Genomic DNA, 25,894 nt, shown 5'->3' with positions numbered 1-25,894 from the left:
ACAAAGCCTCCTTCACTCATGCCGCCAAACATACCCTCGTAAAACTGACCAACCTACCGATCCTTGACTTCGGCGATGTCATTTACAAAATAGTCCCCAACACTCTACTCAGCAAACTGGATATAGTCTATCACAGTGTCATCCGTTTTATCACCAAAGCCCCATATACTACCCACCACTGCGACCTGTATGCTCTCATTGGCTGGCTCTCACTACATATCCATCGCCAACCCCACTGGCTCCAGGTCATCTATAAGTCTTTGCTAGGTAAAGCTCTGCCTTATCTCAGCTCACTGGTCACCATAGCAACACCCACCCGTAGCACGCACTCCAGCAGGTATATTGCACTGGTCATCCTCAAAGCCAACACTTCCTTTGGCTGCCAATGACTGGAACGAATTGCAAAAATCTCTGAAGCTGGAGTCTTGTATCTCCCTCTCTAAGTTTAAGCATCAGCTGTCTGACCAGGTTACCAATCACTGTACCTGTACACAGCCAATCTGTAAATAGCACACCCGACTACCTCATCCCCATATTATTACTTACCTTATTGCTCTTTTTCACCCCAGTATCTCTACTTAATGCGAAATTGTAATTATTTAATATTTATTGCCTACCTCCCTACTCTTCTACATTTGCACACACTGTACATAGATTTTTCTATTTTTMTTTTCTTTTGTGTTATTGACTGTACGTTTGTTTGTGTAACTGTGTTGTTTTTGTCTCACTGCTTTGCTTTATCATGGCCAGGTTGCAGTTGTAAATGGGAACTTGTTCTCAACTGGCCTACCTGGTTAAATAAATGTGAAATAAAATAAAGAGTAAAAAAAAATTGTAAGCCTGCTGTGATATCTGAGTGTGCAGACTTCTAGAATCACTATAGTCATTTGTGGAAAGTTATATCAATAACAGCACTGGGTTATTTGGCAGGCAGAGCCTGAGCAATAGCGCTTGACATTTTTCAAAAACCTGTCTGTTGTGAACTACTTGGGGTCCTTGAAAGTTGGCTGCGACATGGTGTCAAGTGGAATAGTGTCTTTCCTCTAAACCTCTTGACATGAAGTTTTTTTTTGTCCCGGTCGGTTAGAAGGGACCACCGGCAGCCAAAGAAAAAATAAGATTCAATCAACACTTCCCAACATAACTTTTTATTGAAAGGAAGTTATTATCAACATTTACCAAATCCAGATATGTAAAAAGAGTTAAGCTTATCTGCTCTTTCATCACTTACCCCTGGTTATCTTCAATAGAACAGCTGACAAAGCACTCTGCGTGGAATGAATTCAGCACATGGGGACAACTCATTATAACAGTTAGGAGCTGCAAAGTGCACAGTCCAGCAACGGGCTAGACCAATTTGGGTTCAAATGTTAATTGACACTGTTTAACTATCTCTCTGTCTGTATGGGGATGTATTCAGGACTTCCCAGTGAGCCTATAGGGAGCAGGACTTCTCCAACGGGAACCCAAAAGATGAATCCCTGTCTGTAATGAGTTGGGCACAGAGGAGCCTGAACGTCAGCATAGAACTTCAACATCAGCTTAGAACTTCATTAAAGGGGCTTTTCTAGAGAAGAATGGAAGGAAACCGAGCAAGAAGGGGCTCTTGGAGACAAGAGAGGGTTCCAGCCAAGGCTTTAACTCTGTTGCCAAGCTACACATGTTTGCGGAAAATCTTTGTCATCTTTGGACTGTTTTTGAAGCACATATGCAAGTTCACTTCTCACACATATCAAGTATAAACACGTAAAAATAAGAAATAAATTGCAAATGAGCACATAAATCCAATAGTTGGGTGTGGCAGTACTATTGAGGTTCTCTTTGAGCCCCGAGGAGTGGCTCGATTTGTGGTTTGAATTACATACTGAGAAAGTTATTCTATGGATAAACTAGGTATGACACGTGTTCTAGATTCGTGTGAATTTTTATCTTGTACTCTGTTATATGAAGTATGCAAATATGGTCCGAGATAACTTCAGACATTGTGATTTTTTGTGTGGTTATTCTAAGCTCAGCTTCTCACTATTTCCCCAAGAACTCTGACTGGATTTGAATGTCTCCTAAGTAGTGCCTTTCTAGCTGGTCACAGTTAATGGAAACCCTACAAGGTTCGCATCAGACCACAGATTTTCATTTAATCTGACAGTTGGTGGTTATGTTGGCCAGCAGTGCGGTTGTGAGTACGGAGAGAGGTTTGCAACTGTGACCTACAGTTTTACTTGATCTTTTGCACTCCACACACTTGGCCAAGAAAGCCCCAGCGCCCAGTACCCATACCAGATCATATCCTGCATACAGTACATCAAATCAAATCAAATGTTATTTGTCACATGCGCCAAATACAACAGGTGTAGACCTTACAATGAAATGCTTACTTACAAGCCCTTAACCAACAATGCAGTTTTAAGAAAATACCCACCAAAAAGTAAGAGATAAGAAAAACAAATGATTAAAGAGCAGCAGTAAATAACAATAGTGGGCTATATACAGGGGTTACCGGTACAGAGTCAATGTGCGGGGGCACACAGGCACACAGGTAATTGAGGTAAAATGTACATGTATGTAGAGTTCTTAAAGTAACTATGCATAGATATAACAGAGAGTAGCAGCAGCATTCCAGAAGTGGGGGGGTCATTGCAAATAGTCTGGTTAGCCATTTGATTAGCTGTTCAGGAGTCTTATGACTTGGGGGTAGAAGCTGTTTAGGAGCCTCTTGAACCTAGACTTGATGCTCCGGTACCGCTTGCCGTAGTCTGTGAATAGCAGACTATTCATTAAAGGGGCTTGTAGTCAATGAATAGCATTCTCACATAGGTGTTCCTTTTGTCCAGGTGGGAAAGGGCAGTGTGGAGTTCAATAGAGATTGCATCATCTGTGGATCTGTTGGTGTGGTATGCAAATTGGAGTGGGTATAGGGTTTCTGGGATAATGGTGTTGATGTGAGCCATGACCAGCCTTTCAAAGCGTTTCATGGCTACAGACGTGAGTACTACGGGTCGGTAGTCATTTAGGCAGGTTACCTTAGTGTTCTTGTGCACTGGGACTATGGTGGTCTGCTTGAAACATGTTGGTATTACAGACTCAGACAAGGAAAATGTCAGTGAAGACACTTGCCAGTTGGTCAGCGCATGCTCAGAGCACACGTCCTGGTAATCCATCTGGCCCTGTGGCCTTGTGAATGTTGACCTGTTTAAAGGTCTTACTCACATCGGCTGCGGAGAGCGTGATCACACAGTCGTCCGAAACAGCTGATGCTCTCATGAATGCTTCAGTGTTACTTGCCTCAAAGTGAGCATAGAAGTTATTTAGCTTGTCTGGTAGGCTCGTGTCACTGGGAAGCTTCCGGCTGTGCTTCCCTTTGTAGTCTGTAAAAGTTTGCAGGCCCTGCCAAATCTGACGAGTGTCGGAGCCGGTGTAGTATGATTCCATCTTAGTCCTGTATTGACGGTTTGCCTGTTTGAAGGTTTGTCGGAGGGCATAGAGTGATTTCTTATAAGCTTCCGGGTTAGAGGCTCGCTCCTTGAAAGCGGCAGCTCTACACTTTAGCTCAGTGCGGATGTTGTAATCCATGGGTTCTATTTGGGGTATGTATGTACGGTCACTGTGAGGACGACGTCATCGGTGCACTTATTGATGAAGCCAGTGACTGATGTGGTGTACTCCTCAATGCTATCGGAAGAATCCTGGAACATATTCCAATCTGTGCTAGCAAAACAGTCCTATAACTTAGCATCTGCTTCATCTGACCACTTCCTTATTGACCGAGTCACTGGTGTTTCCTGCTTTAGTTTTTGTTTGCAAGCAGGAATCAGGAGGACAGAATTATGGTCAGATTTGCCAAATGGAGGGCGAGGGAGATATTTGTACACGTCTCTGTGTGTGGATTAAAGGTGGTCTAGAGTTTTTTCCTCTCTGGTTGCACATTTAACATGCTGGTAGAAATTAGGTAAAACGGATTTGAGTTTCCCTGCATTAAAGTCCCCGGCCACTGGGAGTGCAGCCTCTTGATGAGCGTTTTCCTGTTTTCTTATGGCCGTATACTGCTCATTGAGTGCCGTCTTAGTGCCAGCATTGGTTTGTGGTGGTATGTAGACAGCTACTAAAAATACAGATGAAAACTCTTGGTAAATAGTGTGGTCTACAGCTTATCATGAGATACTCTACCTCAGGCGAGCAAAACCTTGAGACTTCCTTAGATTTCGTGCACCAGCTGTTGCTTGACAAATATACATAGACCGCCACCCCTTGTTTTACCAGAGGCCGCTGTTTAATCCTGCCGAAAAATCTTAAAACCCGCCAGCTGAATGTTATTTATGTCGTCGTTCAGCCACGACTCAGTGAAACATAAGATATGACAGTTTTCAATGTCCCGTTGGTATGATATACTTGATCTTAGTTCGTCTATTTTATTATCGATTGATTGTACGTTCCCTAATAGGACCGATGGTAAAGGTAGATTACCCTCTTGGCTACAAATCCTAACAAGGCCCCCGGATCTTCATCCACAATACCTCCGTCTGTTTCTCCTGCGAATTATGGGCCTTGTACTGGGATGAGGGTGTCTGAAATAAATCCTTCCCGTCCGACTCGTTTTCCTGCAGTATGGGATGAGTCATACGACACGGTGGCAGAAACATTATGTACAAAATAACTTACAAATAAGTCCTGTGTGGCCGTGTGGTGCCAGGACAACAACCGCTCCCTCAACATGATCAAGGCAAAGGAGACGATTGTGGAATACAGGGAAAGGAGGGCCAAACACGCCCCCATTCACATTGATGGGCTGTAATGTAGCGGGTCGAGAGCTTCAAGTTCCTTGGTGTTCTTATCTCCAACAAACCATCATGGTCCAAACACACTAAGACAGTCGTGAAGAGGGCACGACAAAGCCTATTCCCCCTCAGGAGTCTGAAAAGATTTGGCATTGGTTCTCACATCCTCAAAAGGTTTTACAGCTGCACCATCGAGAGCATCCTGATTGGTTGCATCACAGCCTGGTATGGCAACTGCTCGGCCACTACAGAGGGTAGTGCGTACGGCCCACTACATCACTGGGGCCAAGCTTCCCATCATCCAGGACCTATRTTCCAGGCGGTGTCAGAGGAAGGCCCTAAAAATTGTCAAAGACGCCAGCCACCCTAGTCATAGACTGTTCTCGTTGCTACCGCACGGCAATCAAGTCTAGGTCCAAAAGGCTTCTTAACAGCTTCTACCCCCAAGCCATAAGACTCCTGAACAGCTAATCAAAGGGCTACCCAGACCCGTCTTTTACGCTGCTGCTACTCTCTGTTTATTATCTGCGCATGATCACTTTAACTCTACCTTCATGTACATATGACCTCAATTACCTCGACTAACCGGTGCCCCTGCACATTGACTCTGTACTGGTACCCTCTGTATATAGCCTCACTATTGTTATTTTACTACTCCGCTTTAATTATTTGTTTATTTTATTTTCTATTTTTCAACTTATCTAGTTTTTACTTAACATACGTTTCTTCTTAACTTCTTAAAGCATTGTTGGTTAAGGGCTTGTAAATAAGCATTTCACTGTAAGGTCTACTACACCTGTTGTATTCGGCGCATGTGACATATACAATTTGATTTGAACCTCAGAGCATCTTAACCTGGTGTTGAGCCTGGAGAACTAAATCAAGTCACCGGATTTCCAACTAATGCATCAACATAACCATCTGGATAGAAGTGACTGTGAGGCCATCATGACAGAGCAAAAAGGTTTTCCTGTTGAATGCTCTCTCTCAGCAGTGTCTCTCTGATTATCTATTTACCCAGATGGATGAGGTTCAGTATCTCCACATGGAACTGGGCTTAATCAACATTAAAATGCTGCTCTTTTAAATCTCTTAGATGTCAGACATATGCCAGGCAGGCCCTGACACACACTATATAGAGTACATTGTCACATTGAGCCAAAAACAGGATGTTGAAAAACATTCTGTGGTAGTTTGGCAAAATTACAGATAGAAATTATGTAAACAAAACATCAAGAGGACTTTAGCAGGGCACAGTTTATAGTGAAATGCCATTACCATTATGTCATAAACTCGCATCATGGTTGCGGCAGGAATAAAAAAAGACAGATATTTTTTGTTCGTTCTAGGTCTACTCTCCAACTTTATCTACCGTTCTCAAACAGATTGTGAGTAGGTCTACTTTTTCAGTGTTGGTCAACCTTCCCCTTTTCTGTCCTGGACACCTATGAAGTGTCAACGCTATTTATAAATCAGCTCCTCTGAAAGGTGATGTACTGGGCAATCTCCTTGTCCATAGGAATGTTGGTTGGATACCTTGCAAAACACATTTCCCATAAAGGACTCCAGATGCAGGAGCAGAATAGTTGTACTGCTGCCCAGCTGAAACATGAGTATCTAAACTAGATGCACTCAATCTCACACAAATTATCAAGGAACCTACCAGGTACAACCCTAAATCCGTAACCATGGGCACCCTCTTAGATATCATCCTGACCAACCTGCCCTCTAAATACACCTCTGCTGTCTTCAACCAGGATCTCCGCGATCACTGCCTCATTGCCTGCTTGCGTAATGGGTCCGCGGTCAAACAACCACCCATCATCACTGTCAAACGCTCCCTAAAACACTTCAGCGAGCAGGTCTTTCTAATCGACCAGGCCTGGGTATCCTGGAAGGAAATTGACCTCATCCTGTCAGTAGAGGATGCCTGGTTGCTCTTAAAAAGTGCTTTCATCACCATCTTAAATAAGCATGCCCCATTCAAAAAATAAAGAWCTAAGAACAGATATAGCCCTTGGTTCACCCCAGACTTGACTGCCCTAGACCAGCACAAACACATCCTGTGGCGTCTGCATTAACATCGAATAGCCCCCGCGATATGCAACTTTTCAGGGAAGTCAGGAACCAATATACTCAGTCAGTTAGGAAAGCTGAGGCTAGCTTTTTCAAACAGAAATTTACTTCCTGTAGCACTCATTTCAAAAGGTTTTGGGACACTGTAAAGTCCATGAAGAATAAGAGCACCTCCTCCCAGCTTCCCACTGCACTGAGGATAGGAAACACCGTCACCACCAATAAATCTAGGATAATCAATAATTTCAATAAGCATTTTTCCACGGCTGGCCATGCTTTCCACCTGGCTACCCCTACCCCGGCAAACATCTCAGCACCCCCTGAAGCAACACCCACCCGTAGCACGCGCTCCAGCAGGTATATTGCACTGGTCATCCCCAAAGCGAACACTTCCTTTGGCTGCCTTTCCTTCCAGTTCTCTGCTGCCAATGACTGGAGCGAATTGCAAAAATCACTGAAGCTGGAGTCTTATATCTCCCTCTCTAAATTTAAGCATCAGCTGTCAGAGCAGCTTACCGATCACTGTACCTGTGCACAGCTAATCTGTAAATAGCACACCCAACTACCTCATCCCCATATTATTACTTACCCTCTTGCTCTTTTGCACCCCAGTATCTCTATTTGCACATCATCATCTGCACATATATCACTCCAGTATTAATGCTAAATTGTAATTATTTCACCTCTATGGCCTATTTATTGCTTACCTCCCTACTCTTCTACATTTGCACAGACTGTACATAGATCTTTTGATATTTTTCTTTTCTATTGTGTTATTGACTGTACGTTTGTTTATGTGTAACTCTGTCGTTGTTTTTGTCGCACTGCCTTGCTTTATCTTGGCCAGGTCGCAGTTGTAAATGAGAACTTGTTCTCAACTGGCCTACCTGGTTAAATAAAGGTGAATTAAACACAAATATATATATATATATTGTTTAAATCAGGTTCTGTATGCATTCAAATTAGTCAACATACTGTACATTCAAATACATTGGAAATCAATGTATCATGACCCAAATAATGTGTACAGTATGTGTCCAAGTCCATTGTGACTAGGCTACTAGTCGGCCTTTAAAACAATAGGTGATCTGAACAGGTCTCTCTGGTTTGTTTAATATTGTTTGTAGAACAGGACTACGCAGGAAAAGGTTTGGGGAGCGGTTATTTTATTACCCATAAACCACTTTGGTTTCCAGCAAATCCTGGTGTTTTCATGCTTTGAAACATCCACCCACTGTAAAGGGGTTATAGCTCACATAGCTGTGTTGATTAACTAGGCACCACTTGATTATGAGTCATAGGGTCCATTTATACAGACTCATGTAGCTCAAGTTTTTTTTAAAGCAGCTGCAATTTCTTTTGCTATTGAAATAGAAATAGTAGTAAATTCTGATTCAAAAAATTACACATGAGTTATGTACCTAGAATAGTAACCTGCCTCTCTTCACTATTAGTTCTTGACAGTGGGAATGAGCACAGTGATTCATTAAAATAATAAATGTTCTCAGTGACATCCTCTTTTTGGGTTGACATTTTTATTTTTATTTTTTGCAGATTTTTTCCTCTTCACTGCACCGGTCCCTTCACATCTAAGAACATTGGCCAAACAAGTCCATGAATTGTCCTCATAAACATGGAGGATCAAAAGTGCAATTGCTTTCCATGCACACAGCAGAATTTATATAACTGAGTGCAAGGATCCTAAAGTTTGTTAAACTCAGTGGAACACTCTCTGAAACACTGTTAAGCCCTATCAGGCAGCTGAGAGAGCCAGACATAATCAGGGAGTTCCCACTGGGAGTTCATTTTGAACTGGAAACTAAACACTAGCCGGGTAACTCACTTCTCACACACTCTCAACATCATGTGCTGAGGTCGAGTAGCCATAAAACATAGAGTGCTTTGATTTGTATTCACTGCTCTGCTCAGCTTCTGATATTTAGGCTAATCTAACTGTTGTATCTCTATTTTCTCTGTTCTCTCCATTGTTCCCTCCTTACTGTCCTCGGCTCTTCCATCCCATCTCAATTCCTGAGTAGTAGGGTGATAGTTATTGTGATTGTCAGAGTAATGTGTAGTTATACTAATGCTACTAAGTAGTAGATGACTTTGATTGTATGTAAACTGTTCAACTGTTTAACAGCTGCAACAGCCATTCCGTGGACAGAGGTGTACCAATACAGTCGGTCTATGGAAAGTTTGAGAACATCCTTTGATACGGGAGCACAGGGTTCAGATCTGTATTCATGCCGTGCCTTCTCCGACCTTACAGAGCTGTGATCTCTCAGCATGGGTCAGCGAGTACATCTGAATGACTTGGAGTGATATAGCCCCTCTCTCTTATCTATCCAAAAGCATGGATTAAAGGTTCAGATGTCAGGCCTGGATATTTAATGTGCTGGCTAGGAGGTTGAAGCAGAGCCCTGCCCAGGTCATATAGGGAAACCTCATAAATATTCACAAATGGACACAAATGAAAAGCAAATGTGGATTAAAAAATGGATGGGTGTTGGTTCACACTGGAAACTTGGCAGGGTCCCTGTGAAATGTCCCCCTCCACAGCAGTCATTATGTTATGTTAGTCTCATTCACCCTCTCGAATGATCCACATTTCATTTCACAGGGACTATTTGAAAGCTCTGTTTGATTACTTTTTAAATTAGCTTTATGCTAAACCATACATTTCTAAATACCTCCATGACAGTTTGTCTCCCACGATTTCGTCTTCCTTTTCAAATGATGTCAATGGTATTGCATGTTGGCTGCAGTAATGCCTTGGCTTTGCCTCGGCCCATATCCACCTACAGAACTTCAGTTATTATGGTCCTAATGGGAAGAGTTGGAAAGGCATGTGTGAAATTCCCTAGAGATTACACAAAGAGTTAATCATCTAGATTCCCGCTGTTCACCAACCCAACAGGGCTTAAGTCTGTGTCCGGGAACTTCCCTCATTACTAATAATGCAGAGGTGTGGTTTACTGACCAACACTGCATGTTTTCTCTGGGTTATAGAGCCAGAATCTAACAGTGGAACATTACTTTATTAATGTTAAATTGGTCACTAGGATATAATYTGTCAGCCATGGATACCAAGAGCCTGATTCCTTTCAGATGCTCTAGATTTTTCCAAATCAATCTAGGCAACAACAGTATAATTCTAAATTGGTTTAAAGTAAGAATCCACATTTGGGGAAACAGTGCCACTGTTTGCCTCCAGTGGCTTTGTTATTGTTTTTGTTTTGTTGATGAAAACGGAAAAAAGGAGCATCCAATAATTTTTTACAGTACATATTTTGCTGTTCTATAGAGCGTGCAGTGGGGATCTGACATTCAGGGCAGGTGGGGCTGAGCCCCACATTTTTAGCAAAAAATACATATTGTCACGACTTCCGCCGAAGTTGGTCCCTCTCCTTGTTCGGGCGGCGTTCAGCGGTCGACGTCACCGGCTTTCTAGTCACCACCGATCCATGTTTCATTTTCGTTTTGTTTTGTCTTCATTGTACACACCTGGTTTCCAATCCATAATCATGTTCCTTATTTAACCCTTTGGCTGCCCCTTTTGTTTTGTGCGTGATTGTGTTTGTCAAGTGGTTCCGTGTACGTGTTCTGGATTGTTTATGTTTATCCTTGTTGGATTATTGTTGATGTTGAGTAAAGATCGTGGCTTTACTCATACCTGTGTCCTGCGCCTGACTCCGCTTCATTCCATTCACCTGGAACACTGACACACACATATATATATATATATATATATATATATATATATATATATATATATATATATACTTTTTGGGAGTGGACTTGCCTGTTTTGCATGCTATTTTGGCATTATACGTGTCACATATCAATAAAAATAATTGAGTTAATAAAGCCGCATGCAAACATGGTCTGTTTTTTTATTTTTTTATTTTGTGTAAGGCAGCTCCAAAATGCAGGTGTTTCAGCCTAGTTCAGTGCTTTCTGTGGTGGTGGGGCAAACCAGCAGAAAATAGGAGCATTGCGCCATGATTGGCTCAATGTTCTGTCACTCATGGGGACACTACGTCATCGCCAAGCTTGAGGCCTTACATCCAAAATGTAAGCACTTTGGGTCCTGCCATAGAGTTATATTACAAGTGCMCTTCCAAGAAGGCTCAAGGTCATTGTCCACAGATAAAATGACGTCAAATCACGTTATATGTACAGTAGCTTTCAAAGTCTTTCAAAGTCTTAGCTAGCAGTCATCATCATGAATCAAGTCGACAATCTACTGGCAAATCCTTTTTAATCCTTGTCATATGAAGAGAAATAATGAAGAGCAATTATAGATAAAACATATCGGTGCTCATCGGCCTTTGGACATAAAGATTACAYAACAAGTTGGAAATCGCAAATTCAACAATGAGTCGTTTGGAAGGAATCAGTGGCTAACTGCAACTATTGCAAAGAAACCACTAGCCTGCTATTCAATGGAGTGGCTGTGTGCTTTTTTTCAGAGTTCCCAGCATAAATCAAGAGAATACCAGACTTTGATGACAAAATTTGCCCACAAAGGACCATCGCGCCACCTTCCTGTTTAAGTGAGCAGATCACAAGGTCAGTCCAAAAATGTATTGTATGCTGCTGCATAAATGATGTAATATGCCATGGAGATATGTATACTGTAGCTAAGAAGGTAATACTAAGTGTATGTTGTGTAGTAAGCTATTAGTAGCCCATGTGCCTCACGTTAATAATTTGGTCTATTTTCACCAATGCGGTATTGTACAGGTTTGACAGTGCTACTGATAGTAGTGGTGGCGCTTGGCTTGCATGAGCAAATTCAGCACACTGTCACGCCTACTCCCGCTTCCCCTCTCTGGCACTCGAGGGCACCAGGCTGCCCTTCATTACGCACACCTGTCACCATCATTACATGCATCAGCGCTCATTGGATTCACCTGGACTCCTTTACTTTGTTGATTGCCCCTCTATATCTGTCTGCTCCTCAGTTTGTTCCCTGTGTCAGCATTGATGTTGTTACATTTTCCCCTGTCCAGATGCTGTTCTTGTTTGTTTCTTGTCTATTATCCATTAAATATTCACTCCCTGTACTTGCTTCTCGTCTCCCAGCGTCGGTCCTTACACACACACAACATTCTGTAATAGAATTCTGTTGACGTTTTTGACGTGTCAAATTTAAAGCTTGTTTAACACGTCTCAAATAGTGTGCTGTGACGTGTATCTTTTTTGACACGCAAAGACCCAAACGGCGTTCAATGTGCCTCACCCTGACAATTTGGTCTATTTTCACCTCTTAATTTCTCCTAACATTACTGTTCTGACTCGGTGTTGCTGCACATGTAGCCTATAACCTTTTAGAGAAATGTAATCATTGAATATTGTAAGAGCTTTCATTGTCTGCTTATATGCCCCCTTTATTTATCCTATGGTTCTGACTTGGTGTACAGGGAGTACGCTGTAAGATCAGCACATGTTCTGAATTCTGTTGCTGTACATTTCAAAAGTGCAAAACAAATAGTTATATTGACTACGTCCGTCCTAGCTTGCTCATTAATGTCTTAATCGAAATTACGGATTGCCTCTTATCCGCTCGTCGTCTCCTTATGCCATAGTTTGTACATCTCAATTGTCAGTAGAAACCACATTTGTTTAAGCAAATCAGCCATATCAGCTATGTTTTTTTAAAGGCAGTAAATGAGGCTGAATGAACTGCAAGACAAGGCTCCGCTGATAGCCAGGTGTAGCAGTGGTAAGGTGTTGGAACTGCTGTTGGGACTCTGCTGTTGGGACTCTGCTGTTGGGACAGCCTTATGTAGACCCTAACCGTTTGTGGGCACCATTTGTCACCGTTATAGTGCAATTCATGTATTGCTTAGTGTTGTGTTGTGTAGTGGCTTTGCTGGCATGCATCCCAATTTCTTTTTTGCCCCACCAAGATTTACATACTACAATCACCACTGAGATCATGCAATGATGTCCAAGGAGAGAAAACTGTGTTTGCTGTTTGCAGCAGTGGTTGGCTCCTCAGAGGAGGAAGGAGAGGACCATCCTCCTCAGTAAATTTCATAAAAATAAAAAGAGTGAAACATTTAAAAAGTTATCCATTTAAAAAGTTATCCATCCAACTATACAAAATATATTCATATGCCACCAAATAATTGATTAAAACACACTGTTTTGCAATGAAGGTCTACAGTAGCCTCAACAGTACTCTGTAGGATAGTACCATGGTGTAGCCAGAGGACAACTAGCTTCCGTCCTCCTCTGGGTACATTGACTTAAATACAAAACCTAGGAGAATCATGGTTCTCACCCCCTTCCATAGACGTACACAGTAATTATGACAACTTCTGGAGGACATTCTCCAACCTATCAGAGCTCTTGCAGCATGAACTGACATGTTGTCCACCCAATTAAAGGATCAGAGAATGAATCTAGTACTGAAAGCATAAGCTACAGCTAGCTAGCACCGCAGTGCATAACATGTGGTGAGTTGTTGACTCAAAGAGAGAGAAAGACAATAGTTGAGCAGTTTTGAACAAATTAATTTCTTCAAAAATGGAAAAAATGTAACTTTCACTTACTTAACTAACCAACACTGGCTATGACTATCCAACACTGGAACTCTTCCAGGTCAAGGTAAGCTTTTGGTTTTACCACCGGGGCCCTCTGGAGTAACTGCTAAACTGCTTACTAGCTGTACACTGCACTGCATGATTGTAGCAGGTTTACTAACGTGTTAGTTCTATTAGCTATGTTGACGTTGATGTTACTTTAGCTAATATGGTGACAACAATGTAGGCTGTGTGTAGCATTTTATGAAGGTTTGGCTTGGAAAGTTTTTTATCGCCTGGTCACAGACAGGTGATGTGATGTGCACTGAAGTCCATAAGCAAAGGGAAAAGGTGAGAGGAGGAGAGCACATAGATGTGAGAAGGAATTATATATACAATGAGCTGTTTATATGTGCCTATGAAAGTGATCAGGAGTATATTCATTCCGCCGATTCCTTTGAAAAACCTTTCTTAAACGAAGATGCAAATTAAACGAAACGGGGATAAACATACCTGAATTTGTCCAATAGAAACTCACTTTTGCAACTGTTGGACTAATGATTACACCCTAGATCAGCTAGATGCAGGCAAGAGTGTGCAAGGCAATATTGAATGTGTCACTCTCTGTCCATGTGTCACTGTCTGTCACCTCAAATCTTTCTCTCGACCTGTTTGCACCTACATTGTAAACTTTCATTCATAGGCTAGGTTGTAGCAACCTCATGATGGGTATAGGGAAAATGTTTGTATCATGTAGTAACCTAAACCTATCGATGTGACATTCAACTGGGTGAATGGAGTCATCCCAGTCAGTCATCCAATATGCTGTAATAGAAAAAAAGCTATACTCATAAAGAAATGATCGTCCTCCTTACATCTTAAATGGTCCGGAACGCCATTGGTTTGCAGTAACTTCTTTGTTGTAATATCCCAAACGAACATGTGAGTTTCAGCTTTAAGGATTCTACCTTAAATGTATTATGGCTGTGTCACAAAGCCAGCGATACACAACGACAACAAAAAAATCTTTCCATAAATCCAACTTCAAACTTCCCCCAGAATGGTTATTCGTTTTGAAAGACCGTCAAAACATTGACTCCACATCACTCCCCTTTATGTTAGTCCTGCTGCTCACATCTAACTAAAACACCAAGGTGTTTCCCAGGTCTGATACACCAAAGGTCACCAGGGCATAGATTCTAACCCTGGCAAGTCACGTTATAGACATCCCTCCCCAGACACAAAGACCCAGGCCTGGAGGTGAGGAGGAGAGGCTCTAGGCACAGCTCTGTCAAGACTGATTAATGACACTGTTACAGACCGTGCAGCACTGCATTACCTGACGACACAACTTCCAGGAGTGGAAGGAAAGGTCCTCAGCCGCCAGGCAGCACCATGGGCGAGCTCTCTCGAACGTGTTGATGGGAGTCCAGTTTCTCCTCAACCACAACACACAACACACACACACGGACCATGTGAGAGCCAAGATGGCCATGGTGGAGTCCCTCCAGGGGCCGTGGAGTATTGGAAACACGTTCCTGTCAGTCTCTGCATGCCAAATCCATCCACATGGCCTCTCTCTCCACAATGTCACATAAGTAATGCACTGAGGCAGGTACATGACTGAGAAATACCATAGGGAAGTGTAGCCCTCTTTCAGCACCATAACTTTTAAAGATGAGGATTACAGTATGTCTCAGGTAACCTTAGTCATATGTCAGGGTTGGTTACTTAAGAAAAAAGTATTGTTCCAAGAATGTTACAACTACTCTATAGGCCTTTGCCAATGCCATTGTTTGGGAAGACAGCCTGTCGACAATCAAAGCTACAGTCTGTTTGATTTTACTAAAAGCTGCTTTTCCTACTGCTTTCATTGGTCTCAAGCTACACTCTCCAAATGTACAAAGAAATGGCTTTTCTCAAATTACCAAAAATGTCTCTTAATCCATAAACTGAAATAGGCAGTCGCTTATGTTTAAAGTGAAGTACAATTGCAAAGCACAATCCTTATGTGTTTCCTGAGACAGACTAACTGTTTTAATGTGGCAGTAGCCATAGGTTTTCCCATTAATTCTTAATCTTGTGGGATCACTGATGTCATTGGTTGCAAACGGCTGGAGACCAGAGTTCTCAAGTGAAACCAGATGGACTAACAATTTGAAATTTCAGTTGAAGAACTTAAGAACTGAACACATCTCAACTCATTCTGTTTTTCACTTTAAGTCAACCAGAATACCCGCTTCAGACAGTGTATGTCGTTGAGTTCAATCACATTTGATCCCACAGAGAAAAATGTAAAGAATAGCATAATATATACAGTTCTTGGGAACTGGAATAACACTGACAGTGTCCAATAAGGTATTTATCTTATTTCACTCAACCAGCCAGATAGAGCTGATGTGGTTTGTGTATATAAACTCTTAGATAGACAGCTTGGCAATAACATGCTTTGTAACTCAAGTGACTTGACTTACCTGCTAAACAGAGACCAAAGATGCTCAGGAGTACCAAGATGTATAGAGACACGATGGCATACTTGATGGCAGACAGGGAGTTCAGGTGGCTGCAGCAATTGTCTGGCTTTCTTCTCTTGGCAGAAACAGCTGAAAAGAAAACATATCTTTAGAATTGGAAGACAAAGATGGATACAACGGCTCTTAGAGGGGGTCTGAATTGAGGGGCCATGAGGATAAAAGAAGCTGTATGAAATGAGGATAAAATGTCATGAGGATAATATTCTTATGCAGTGATGAAAAGGTCCTACATAAAAATGCATGCCTGACTGTCAACTGAATGACTTGTTGCATTGTTGCGGCCATCTCTCATAACATAGACTTTATGAGTGCTAAAAATCCCCCCAAATGATTGTATTATTGTTCTATTAGTACTGACGTAGCGAGTTGGCAGCCTTGATTCTTCACTGGGCTGATATTGTAGTCAGCATGAGAGTCAAAACAAAGTCTGCATGTCTGGCATTTGGCCTGAGATCTATTGGTCACCACTGCACCATACTGTACATCACAGGGCTGCCACACAGATACAGAGCAATAATAGCTACAATCGGTAATTTAACCCCTTAACACACTGTCCAGGTTGAACATAAAACTGTCATCGTGGCATTCTAGTTGGGAGTTTGTGTATGTGTCATGTGCTTGTGAGGAAGCTGTTTAGATTAAACTGTTGTTGCTGAGGAAACATTCAACGCTGGTCAAATAGGCCCAGAAGTAGGGTGACAGAAGACATTATTCAGGCAAAGAAGATCTCAGTCCAATAGGAATCTGATATAAATTCCAAAGTGTCTAATGCTATTAGGTCATGAAGCACATTGTCTTATTTCGAGGAGACATAAGCCCTGAGAGAGACCAAGGGGAAAGTATTACACACTTTCATTTTATGTTCTCCTGGCAAGCAATCCCAGGCACAAGACTAAAAATGAGTAGTCTCCCCAATCCTTCCTTGTCTCTCTTTCTCTCTGTGGAGCATATAGCTCTGAAATCACAGAGGAGACTTCTCTAGAAGACAAGGCCCTCAACCCATTTCCCATAAACAGTCTTGAGCCTGCTCTGTAGCCCTACAGCATGGTGGTTTCAATTGTACCAATACAGTGGGTTTGGTGACGAGTATGAAGTGAGGGCCAGGCAACGAGCGCATACAGGTCGCAGTGGTGGGTAGTATATGGGGCTTTGGTGACAAAACGGATGGCACTGTGATAGACTGTATCCAATTTGTTGAGTTGAGTGTTGGAGGCTATTTTGTAAATGACATCTCCGAAGTCAAGGATCGGTAGGATGGTCAGTTTTACGAGGGTATGTTTGGCAGCATGAGTGAAGGATGCTTTGTTGCGAAATAGGAAGCCGATTCTAGATTTAATTTTGGATTGGAGATGCTTAATGTGAGTCTGGAAGGAGAGTTTACAGTCTAACCAGACACCTAGGTATTTGTAGTTGTCCACATATTCTAAGTCAGAACCATCCAGAGTAGTGATGCTGGACGGGCGGGCAGGTGCGGGCAGCGATCGGTTGAAGAGCATGCATTTAGTTTTACTTCCATTTAAGAGCATTTGGAGGCCACGGAAGGAGAGTTGTATGGCATTGAAGCTCGTCTGGAGGTTAGTTAACACAGTGTCCAAAGAAGGGCCAGAAGTATACAGAATGGTGTTGTCTGCGTAGAGGTGGATCAGAGAATCACCAAGAGCAAGAGCATCAAGATCTCTGTATACATCAAGATCATTGATGTATACAGAGAAAAGAGTCGGCCCGAGAATTGAACCCTGTGGCACCCCCATAGAGACTGCCAGAGGTCTGGACAACAGGCCCTCCGATTTGACACACTGAACTCTATCAGAGAAGTAGTTGGTGAACCAGGTGAGGCAATCATTTGAGAAACCAATGCTGTTGAGTCTGCCGATAGGAATGTGGTGATTGACAGAGTCGAAGCCTTGGCCAGGTCGTTGAATACGGCTGCACAGTATTGTCTCTTATCGATGGCGGTTATGATATCGTTTAGGACCTTGAGCATGGCTGAGGTGCACCCATGACCAGCTCTGAAACCAGATTGAATAGCGGAGAAGGTACAGTGGGATTCGAAATGGTCGGTGATCTGTTTGTTAACTTGGCTTTCAAAGGCCTTAGAGGGGGGGGATGACCGCGGCTGCTTTCCAATCTTTGGGAATATCAGACGATACGAAAGAGAGGTTGAACAGCCTAGTAATAGGGGTTGCAATAATTTTGGCAGATAATTTTAGAAAGAGAGGGTCCAGATTGTCTAGCCTGGCTGATTTGTAGGGGTCCAGATTTTGTAGCTCTTTCAGAACATCAGCTATCTGGATTTGGGTGAAGGAGAAATGGGGGAGGCTTGGGCGATTTGCTGTGGGGAGTGCAGGGCTGTTGACCGGGGTAGGGGTAGCCAGGTGGAAATCATGGCCAGCCGTAGAAAAATGCTTATTGAAATTCTCAATTATAGTGGATTTATCACTGGTGACAGTGTTTCCTAGCCTCAGTGCAGTGGGCAGCTGGGAGGAGGTGTTCTTATTCTCCATGGACTTTACATTGTTCCAGAACTTTTTTGAGTTTGTGCTACAGGATGCAAATGTTAAAGGGTGGGTAAATTGAAATTTTTCAGTTGAATTTGTACTAAATACTAAATCACACTAGTTTTCCTGTGAAAAAGAAATCATGTAAATAAACCTTCCACAGAAAAACGCTGGTGCTTTGTATGGCGTCATGTATATCATATAGCCCATTACCATTCACCCTGATATAGCAAATATACATTACAATATTTACTTATCTTAGACATTCGTAGGGGTCAATTAAGTCTAAACACAAGGTGACATCAGGCAATGAGAGAATTAATATTTATAGAGATGGAGCAGAACAGAACTTCTACGTTTAAAAATTCCTGCAACATTAAGACATAGACGCTGTAATACATTGGACACAACACCAAAGAACACAAGTTAATGTGGCATTATGTGGCTGCATGTTCAGCCTGGCTTTTTTATAGGTTGTGTGATGGCAACAGGATCCTTGAATGTTTACAGTGAGTATGCTTGGCAGCTTAGGGACAGATTAGTTGAGTTGGACAAGTAGAGGCCAACTGAATTTGTACTGAATCTGTTAAGGCTTGATAAGCATTTCCCACCAGCGTGGCATGCCGGAGGTCCTAACTTGTGAACACTGTACAGTTGATTTGTTCAACTGCACCTGACCAAGCCCAACACCCTCACACATTCACACACACAACATACTATCAGCACTTAGTCTTTATTGACCGCTCGCTGGGTGAGAGAACTCGGCAGACCCCAGGAGTCAGATTTCCTATATTTACCTTTGCAGTTACAAGCATATCCTCTAAAAAGGCCATGACCAAGTAGGGTCAAAGGGACTCTGCTTGCATCACTCCATGAGCTGAAATATGAGCACATCACATATGGAGGTACAAAATGAGTTCTTACATCAATGGCAGAATTCAAAGACGATTTGACCCGATTTGGTCATGGCCTTTTTAGAGGTATGCTTGTAACTGCAAATATAAGGAAAAGGGAAAGGGAAATCTGACTCCTGGGGTCTGCAGATTTCCCTTACCCAGCGAGTGGTGAAAAAGCACGACGTGCTGATAGTATGCTGTGTGTGTGAATGTGTGAGGGTGATTATAAGCCTCTGGGCAAACGTGTGAAAGGTCAAGGGGAAGGATTTATACAGGATAAGAAGGGACATGGTTTCTTTACCGTCTTCACACAGGTTGAGCTTTGATAGGTTTCTGCCATCGTAGCCCTCCTCATAGAAGGATCCGTTCTCCCTCTCTTCATATGTACTCAGGTACATGGCCTTATTCTCCATTCAGGAACTGTAGGGAGGACAAAACAGATTATTTTCATGTCACCAAAGCAATATGTAAGATGTTAGCAATGTATGTTATTCTTCAATAACACAAACTCCAAAGCAAATCAGGGGGAGGAAAATAGGTTTATTCAAAGAGGACAAATCATACGGGGAGTTAGATGGTCATTCTCCCCTGTCCTTGGTGATGCTCTCACAGTGATTCTCTCCTGTGGTTCTCTCCAGTGAATCTCTCTCCACAGAACAAAGGGACAGCATGTAGTTTTATAACCCAACCCTAGCCTGTGGTTGACCAATTAGAACTCCTTGCAATAAAACTAGCCCATGACCAAATAACAAGTATCCTATTTCAGAAGACATATTCCTCCCATGTCTCTGAACCATTGATCAATAACTTCCTATTACAGAATAAAACCTAATTTCCATTGATCGTTAGTTCTATTCTCGTACTCTTGTCTCTGCGTTGTGTATTTATCTTCGACATATTCTTACAAAGACAACCATATGAGTTCTGTATATGTATGTAAGTATTTGTCAATTTGTTATAGCACATTTGTTGTGGCACATATAATTACAGCCCAAAATGTAATGCAAACCACCCCCCATTCTATCAAGCTGTATTTCTCCCCAGTATTTTTTATAATATTGAGTCTATCTGATCTGTTTCTTATGAGGCATGACTGAGTGTCAATTTCAAATCCTAAGTTTTAAATCATCACCAGACTACTAATGTGGCTGCCTGTCAGTGTCGAGGCATTCATTATTAATTTGAAGTTGAAGTGTGGAGGTAGGGTCATAGGTCAAGCACTGTATTCCCTGTCTCTCAGACTACTACACATTATTCAAGAGGGCAAAGCTCCACAAGTATTCTTACCGATCTATTACCTTATTATCTTCTCAGCATGGAATACAAAACCAAAACCAAACTCATAACTTTTCTCTTTAAAGCAGACAGCAGAGCCTCTAACATAATGCAAGTGGCATGGATTGAATTATATTAATCCATGACAAGAATATAGAGAATCGAAAGCCTCCTGTGCTGCCATCTAGTGCCATAAATCTGACTGTGGTCTATGAGCAAGAAAGAGATAAAATGGCTGACAGTAAACATTCCTAGCTGAACAGCTGTGTGAGAGAGAGAGTGATGCTCCCCCACATTCCTAGGCCACAGCTCAGGCAGACCTATGGACCCCTCCCGTTACAATAAGAACCAGTAGCAGCAGGCAAGAAATTAGAACCTTATAAAAAAAAACGAATAATCTCCTAGATGTGGGATTAAGGTGCATGTACCTTTTACAGTATGCTATGGCTGAGAAAAAAGTGTAGTTTGGACATCAGTTGGGAATAGGTCAATATTAACCGTGTAATAGAGAATATAATGTGAAATACAGAGACGGATGTGGGACTGTTGAACCAAGTCATTAAAAGGAGCTCAATCTGGACTTTTTCATTAAGCAGCGGGAGTGTCAGTTGACATTTTCGGGCAGACACAGCTATTACCGAACCAGGCTGCTAGGAAACCTGTATGTGATCACCACCGCTGATCATAGTCACCCAATGCAAACTTTTGAGAAAGTACATCCCTACCAATGCCCAGGAAGCCATCCTGCCATCTCTCACACACCACTGTGTTTTTCCATGGAGGCAGGGCAGTGGTAGGCTCCAGACATATTTCCTTTGGAATTGGAAGCTACAGTACAAGTCTTCCATGGTACTGCTCTACCTGGCAATGAGTGAGCCATGTGATGTCTCCTCAGATACAGGAACAAACACATGAGCATGTCCAATCTCCATGAGGAACTTCTTTGTGTATCATGAAAAATAAAGTCTCTAGGCAAAGGGAGAGGATAAAGCCCTCCATCCATCATTGTGACAAAAAAGCCCACACTGTGATTTGTGACTATGCCATAGTAATGTTTGCCTTCTCTCTGCCAACCAGGGAGGTCTGAATAGACATAGACTAGACACACTGAGAACGTGCACACATGGATGGTGACCGAATCTAAAGGAGAGAAAACAATTGAAATGTCCAGTGGCCAGGCGCGTACCTCACAGCTGAGTGGCCTCTCTGTGGAGTGAGTGCACGATGTCAGCCGAGCTCAGCGGTGTGGTCTCAGAGAGACATCCCGTATCCATCCGTCCGTGTGGAATTAACCCATTTCCCAGTTAATTAAACGCGCGGACACTTCACCCATGAGTGGAGAAATATAAAACCAAAAACTTTCGGATATGCATTTTCTTGGCATTAAGTCAACAAGGAACAGACTCGTTTGTTTGAGGTTAAATTGAATACCAGAGCACAGATGTAAAATAATATGACCATAATATAATTCAGATGTCATTATGGAGACGCTACAGGTGATCACCTGTAGCGTCTCCATAATGACATCTGAATTATATTATTGCTACATTATTTGGGGCTATCTAATTTCTATTTGTGGGAATTCAAATTTCATTAAACAGAATTGTCTCGTTTTTTTGTGCAATTTCAAGGTCATGATGCAAAAATACTGAACATGATTTATCTATGGACATAATCAAGTGAATGTAAAAGGTTTTTGGGGATAAATGCATTTCAGGTTCACTTTGTTGATGTCTTCAAATGAACACATAACAGGTAACAAAACTAGACTACACAAATTGACGCAACATTTTGAAAAGTTTGTCACTCACCTTGTCAAAGTTGTGACTAAAAAGTATAACAGATGCAAATGTCTCATCTCTAATTTCAATTTAAAAAGGGTGCATGTTTTCCCAATGGCATCTCAATAAACGTTTCCTTTCAACATAAAACAGTTAACTGAAGTCTCACTCTCTCAGTAGCTAGATAAGCGCAGCGTGGAGATCCGTGCACCAGCCAGTGGAGATCCGAGCATATATGTGCACCAGCCAGTCTGTGATGCTCGGGTGAATTAATCCCTTTTTAAAAGTGTAGGCATGGAGACTACGATGTGGCTAATACCCCTGCCTGGACAACTCTGACTAGATGCATTCTTACCTCATTCTATATATAGTATCTAGTTGCTGTACTTATACGCCTGGGGCAGGGCAGCGTCCAGTATAAATTATGTACCGTGGTAAAACTTTTGTACAGATTTTTGAACAAATACGCCCTCCTCTGAGCATTTAAGCATGGTACATTACAGAAAAGGTGCATTCCATCTCTACAGATCTTATATAAATACTAGTTTAAAGTTGTAATGTCACGTGGACACAAACAGTGAAATGCCTTGCAAGCTCCAAACTACCCTCCTATACTAATTCCTCATAAACAACATATATTATAGATAGGTCCAGTGGCGACCCGTCATTTCGAGCTCCACCTTTCTAGCAAAAAAAAGAGTGTGCAAAGCTGTCATCAAGGCAAAGGGTGGCTACTTTGAAGAATCTCAAATATAAAATCAATTTAGATTTGTTTAATACTTTTTTGGTTACTATATGATTCCATACGTGTTATTTCATAGTATTGATGTCTTCACTATTATTCTACAATGTAGAAATATTTTTTTTAAAGAAAAACCCTGGAATGAGCACAGTATGTGTCCAAACAGAGGGGGAGGAGGGGGGGCTGTTTTGCATGTTATTTTGGCATTTATAAGTGTCACATATCAGTTTGCAAACAATCTTTTTTTTAAAGCTGCATACAAACTTGGTCTCTTTTTTGCTTTCTTCAGTAAGGCTGCTTCAGAATGCAGATGTTTCAACCTATCAGTCCTTTCTGTGGTGGTGGTGCAGCCAGCGGGAAATATGGAGGTAAGGGTTGGTAATGTTCTCCAGTTGCACTGTGATTGGCTCAGTGTTCTGTCACTCATGGGGACACCACGTCAAATCTAAGGGTAGAGATAGAAAATTCAAGCCCTTTGGGTGCTGCCATAGAGTTACATTAGAAGTGCCCATCCAAGAAGGCTCAAGGTTATTGGCCACAGATAAAAATGACATCAAATCACATTATATCTACAGCAGCTTTGATTGGACTGATCATGTCAACATCATACTTTCAAAATCTTAGCTAGCAGTCATCATCATGAATCAAGTCGACAATCTACTGGCAAATCCTTTTTAATCCTTGTCATATGAAGAGAAATGATAGATAAAACGTATCGGTGCTCATCGGCCATTGGACATTAAGATTACACAACAAGTTAGAAATCGCAAATTCAACAATGAGTGGTTTGGAAGGAATCAGTGGCTAACCAAGCATTGCAAAGCAATCACTAGCCTGCTATTCAGTGAAGTGTGTGTGTGGTCCCAAGTCTGGGTTTAAGGGTCTCTTGTCCAACCTTAAAAGGATAAACATTCAACATTGTTCATGGTGTCAATCCAGCATGACTTCTGCCGCGCTCAAAACAACTGGAAACTCAGAACTGGGAAATCTGATTTCAGTGAGTTCAAGACAATTGGGTACTCTGAAAAAAATTTGCTCTGACTGTAAAAATACGTTTTGAACAGTCACCCAACTCAGAATTGCAAGTCGGGAACTCGGGCCTCTTTCTAGAGCTCCGACCTGAAGATCACTGACGTCATCATGATTCAACCTTGTTTTTTYCCGAGTTCTCAGTTGTTTTGAAAGCACCATAAATCCAGAGAAGGCCAGACTTTGATGACAAAGTTTGATGACAGAATTTGCCCACAAAGGACCACCGGCTACCTTCCTATTGAAATGAGCACAGCACAAAAAGGTGAGTCCAAAAATGTATTTTATGCTGCTGTATAAATGATGTAATATGCCAGGGAGATGTGTATACTGTAGCTGAGAAAGTAATACTAAGTGTATGTTGTGTAGTAAGCTGTTAATAGCCCATGTGCCTCACCCTAATAATTTGGTTCCCTTTCCCCTCTTGAGTGGCGCAGCAGTCTAAGGCACGGCATCCCTGTGCTAGAGGTGTCACTACAGACCCTGGTTCAATTCCAAGCTGTATCACAACCGGACGTGATTTTATTTTATTGCCTACTGTTCTGACTTGGTGGTGCACATGTAGCCTATAGCCTGTTTTATAGAAATCTAATCATCAAATATTGTAAGAGCTTTCATTGTCTGCTTATATGCCCCCTTTATTTATCCTACGGTTCTGACTTGGTGTACAGGGAGTACACTGTAAGAATGGCCTATGTTCTGAATTCTGTTGCTGTACATTTAAAAAATGCTGAACAAATAGTTATATTGACTATGTCCTTCCTAGCTCGCTCATTAATGTCTTCATCGAAATTACGGATTGCCTCTTATCCGCTCGTCGTCCCCTTATGCCATAGTTTGTACATTTCAGTTGTCAATAGAAACAACGTTTGTTTTGGCAAATCAGCCATATCAGCTATGTTTTTTAAAAGGCAGTAAATGAGGCTGAATGAACGGTTTGGCTGCCAGACATGGCTCTGCTGATAGCCAGGTGTAGCAGTGGTAAGGTGTTGGGACTGCTGTTGGGACTCTGCTGTCGGGACAGCTTTATGTAGGCCCTAACAGTGTGTGGGCACCGTTTGTCACCATTATCCATTATAGTGCAATTAATGTATTGTTTAGTGTTTTGTTGTGTAATGGGTTTGCTGGCATGCATTAAAAAACTTTTTTTTTTTTTTTTTGCCCCACCAAGATTTACATGTTAAAATAGCAACTGGATAGGTCTATCATTTCTGAAGAAAAATAATGAACTATTCTTTTTGAAAGCCCTCAAAAGAGATAAACTGACTATCCTACCGATCATTCGAACTTCGGCGATGTCATCTACAAAATAGCTTCCAATACTCTACTCAGCAAACTGGATGCAGTTTATCACAGTGCCATTCGTTTTGTTACTAAAGCACCTTATACGACCCACCACTGCGACCTGTATGCCCTAGTCGGCTGGCCCTCGCTACATGTTCGTCGTCAGACCCACTGGCTCCCGGTCATCTACAAGGCTATGCTAGGTAAAGTGCCGCCTTATCTCAGTTCACTGGTACGATGGCTACACCACCCGCAGCACGCGCTCCAGCAGGTGTATCTCACTGATCATCCCTAAAGCCAAAACCTCATTTGGACGCCTTTCCTTCCAGTTCTCTGCTGCCTGCGACTGGAACGAATTGCAAAAATCTCTGAAGTTGGAGACTTTTATCTCCCTCAACAACTTTAAAAATCTGCTATCCGAGCAGCTAACCGATCGCTGCAGCTGTACATAGTCCATCTGTAAACTACCCA

At 42.1% G+C, this 25,894-nt stretch overlaps 1 protein-coding gene across 1 annotated transcript in view; it reads right to left on the bottom strand.

The window, feature by feature from the left end:
* Positions 1 to 22,758, bottom strand: part of LOC111954468 (scavenger receptor class A member 5) — a 61,122-nt gene extending 38,364 nt beyond the window's left edge. Inside the window, exons 1-3 of the mRNA XM_023974241.2 lie at positions 22,399 to 22,758; positions 19,614 to 19,732; positions 15,859 to 15,987 (exon numbers count right to left, since the gene is read on the bottom strand). Of these exons, the coding sequence (XP_023830009.1) occupies positions 15,859 to 15,987; positions 19,614 to 19,725 (241 nt within the window). The 5' untranslated portion in view covers positions 19,726 to 19,732; positions 22,399 to 22,758. The remainder of the gene's footprint in view (positions 1 to 15,858; positions 15,988 to 19,613; positions 19,733 to 22,398) is intronic.
* Positions 22,759 to 25,894: the final 3,136 nt, after the last annotated feature.

Source organism: Salvelinus sp. IW2-2015, linkage group LG28 (assembly GCF_002910315.2).
Source record: "Salvelinus sp. IW2-2015 linkage group LG28, ASM291031v2, whole genome shotgun sequence".
Lineage (NCBI taxonomy): Eukaryota > Metazoa > Chordata > Actinopteri > Salmoniformes > Salmonidae > Salvelinus > Salvelinus sp. IW2-2015.
Note: the sequence above shows the minus strand (reverse complement) of the source record. Positions and strands in the feature narration are given on the sequence as shown.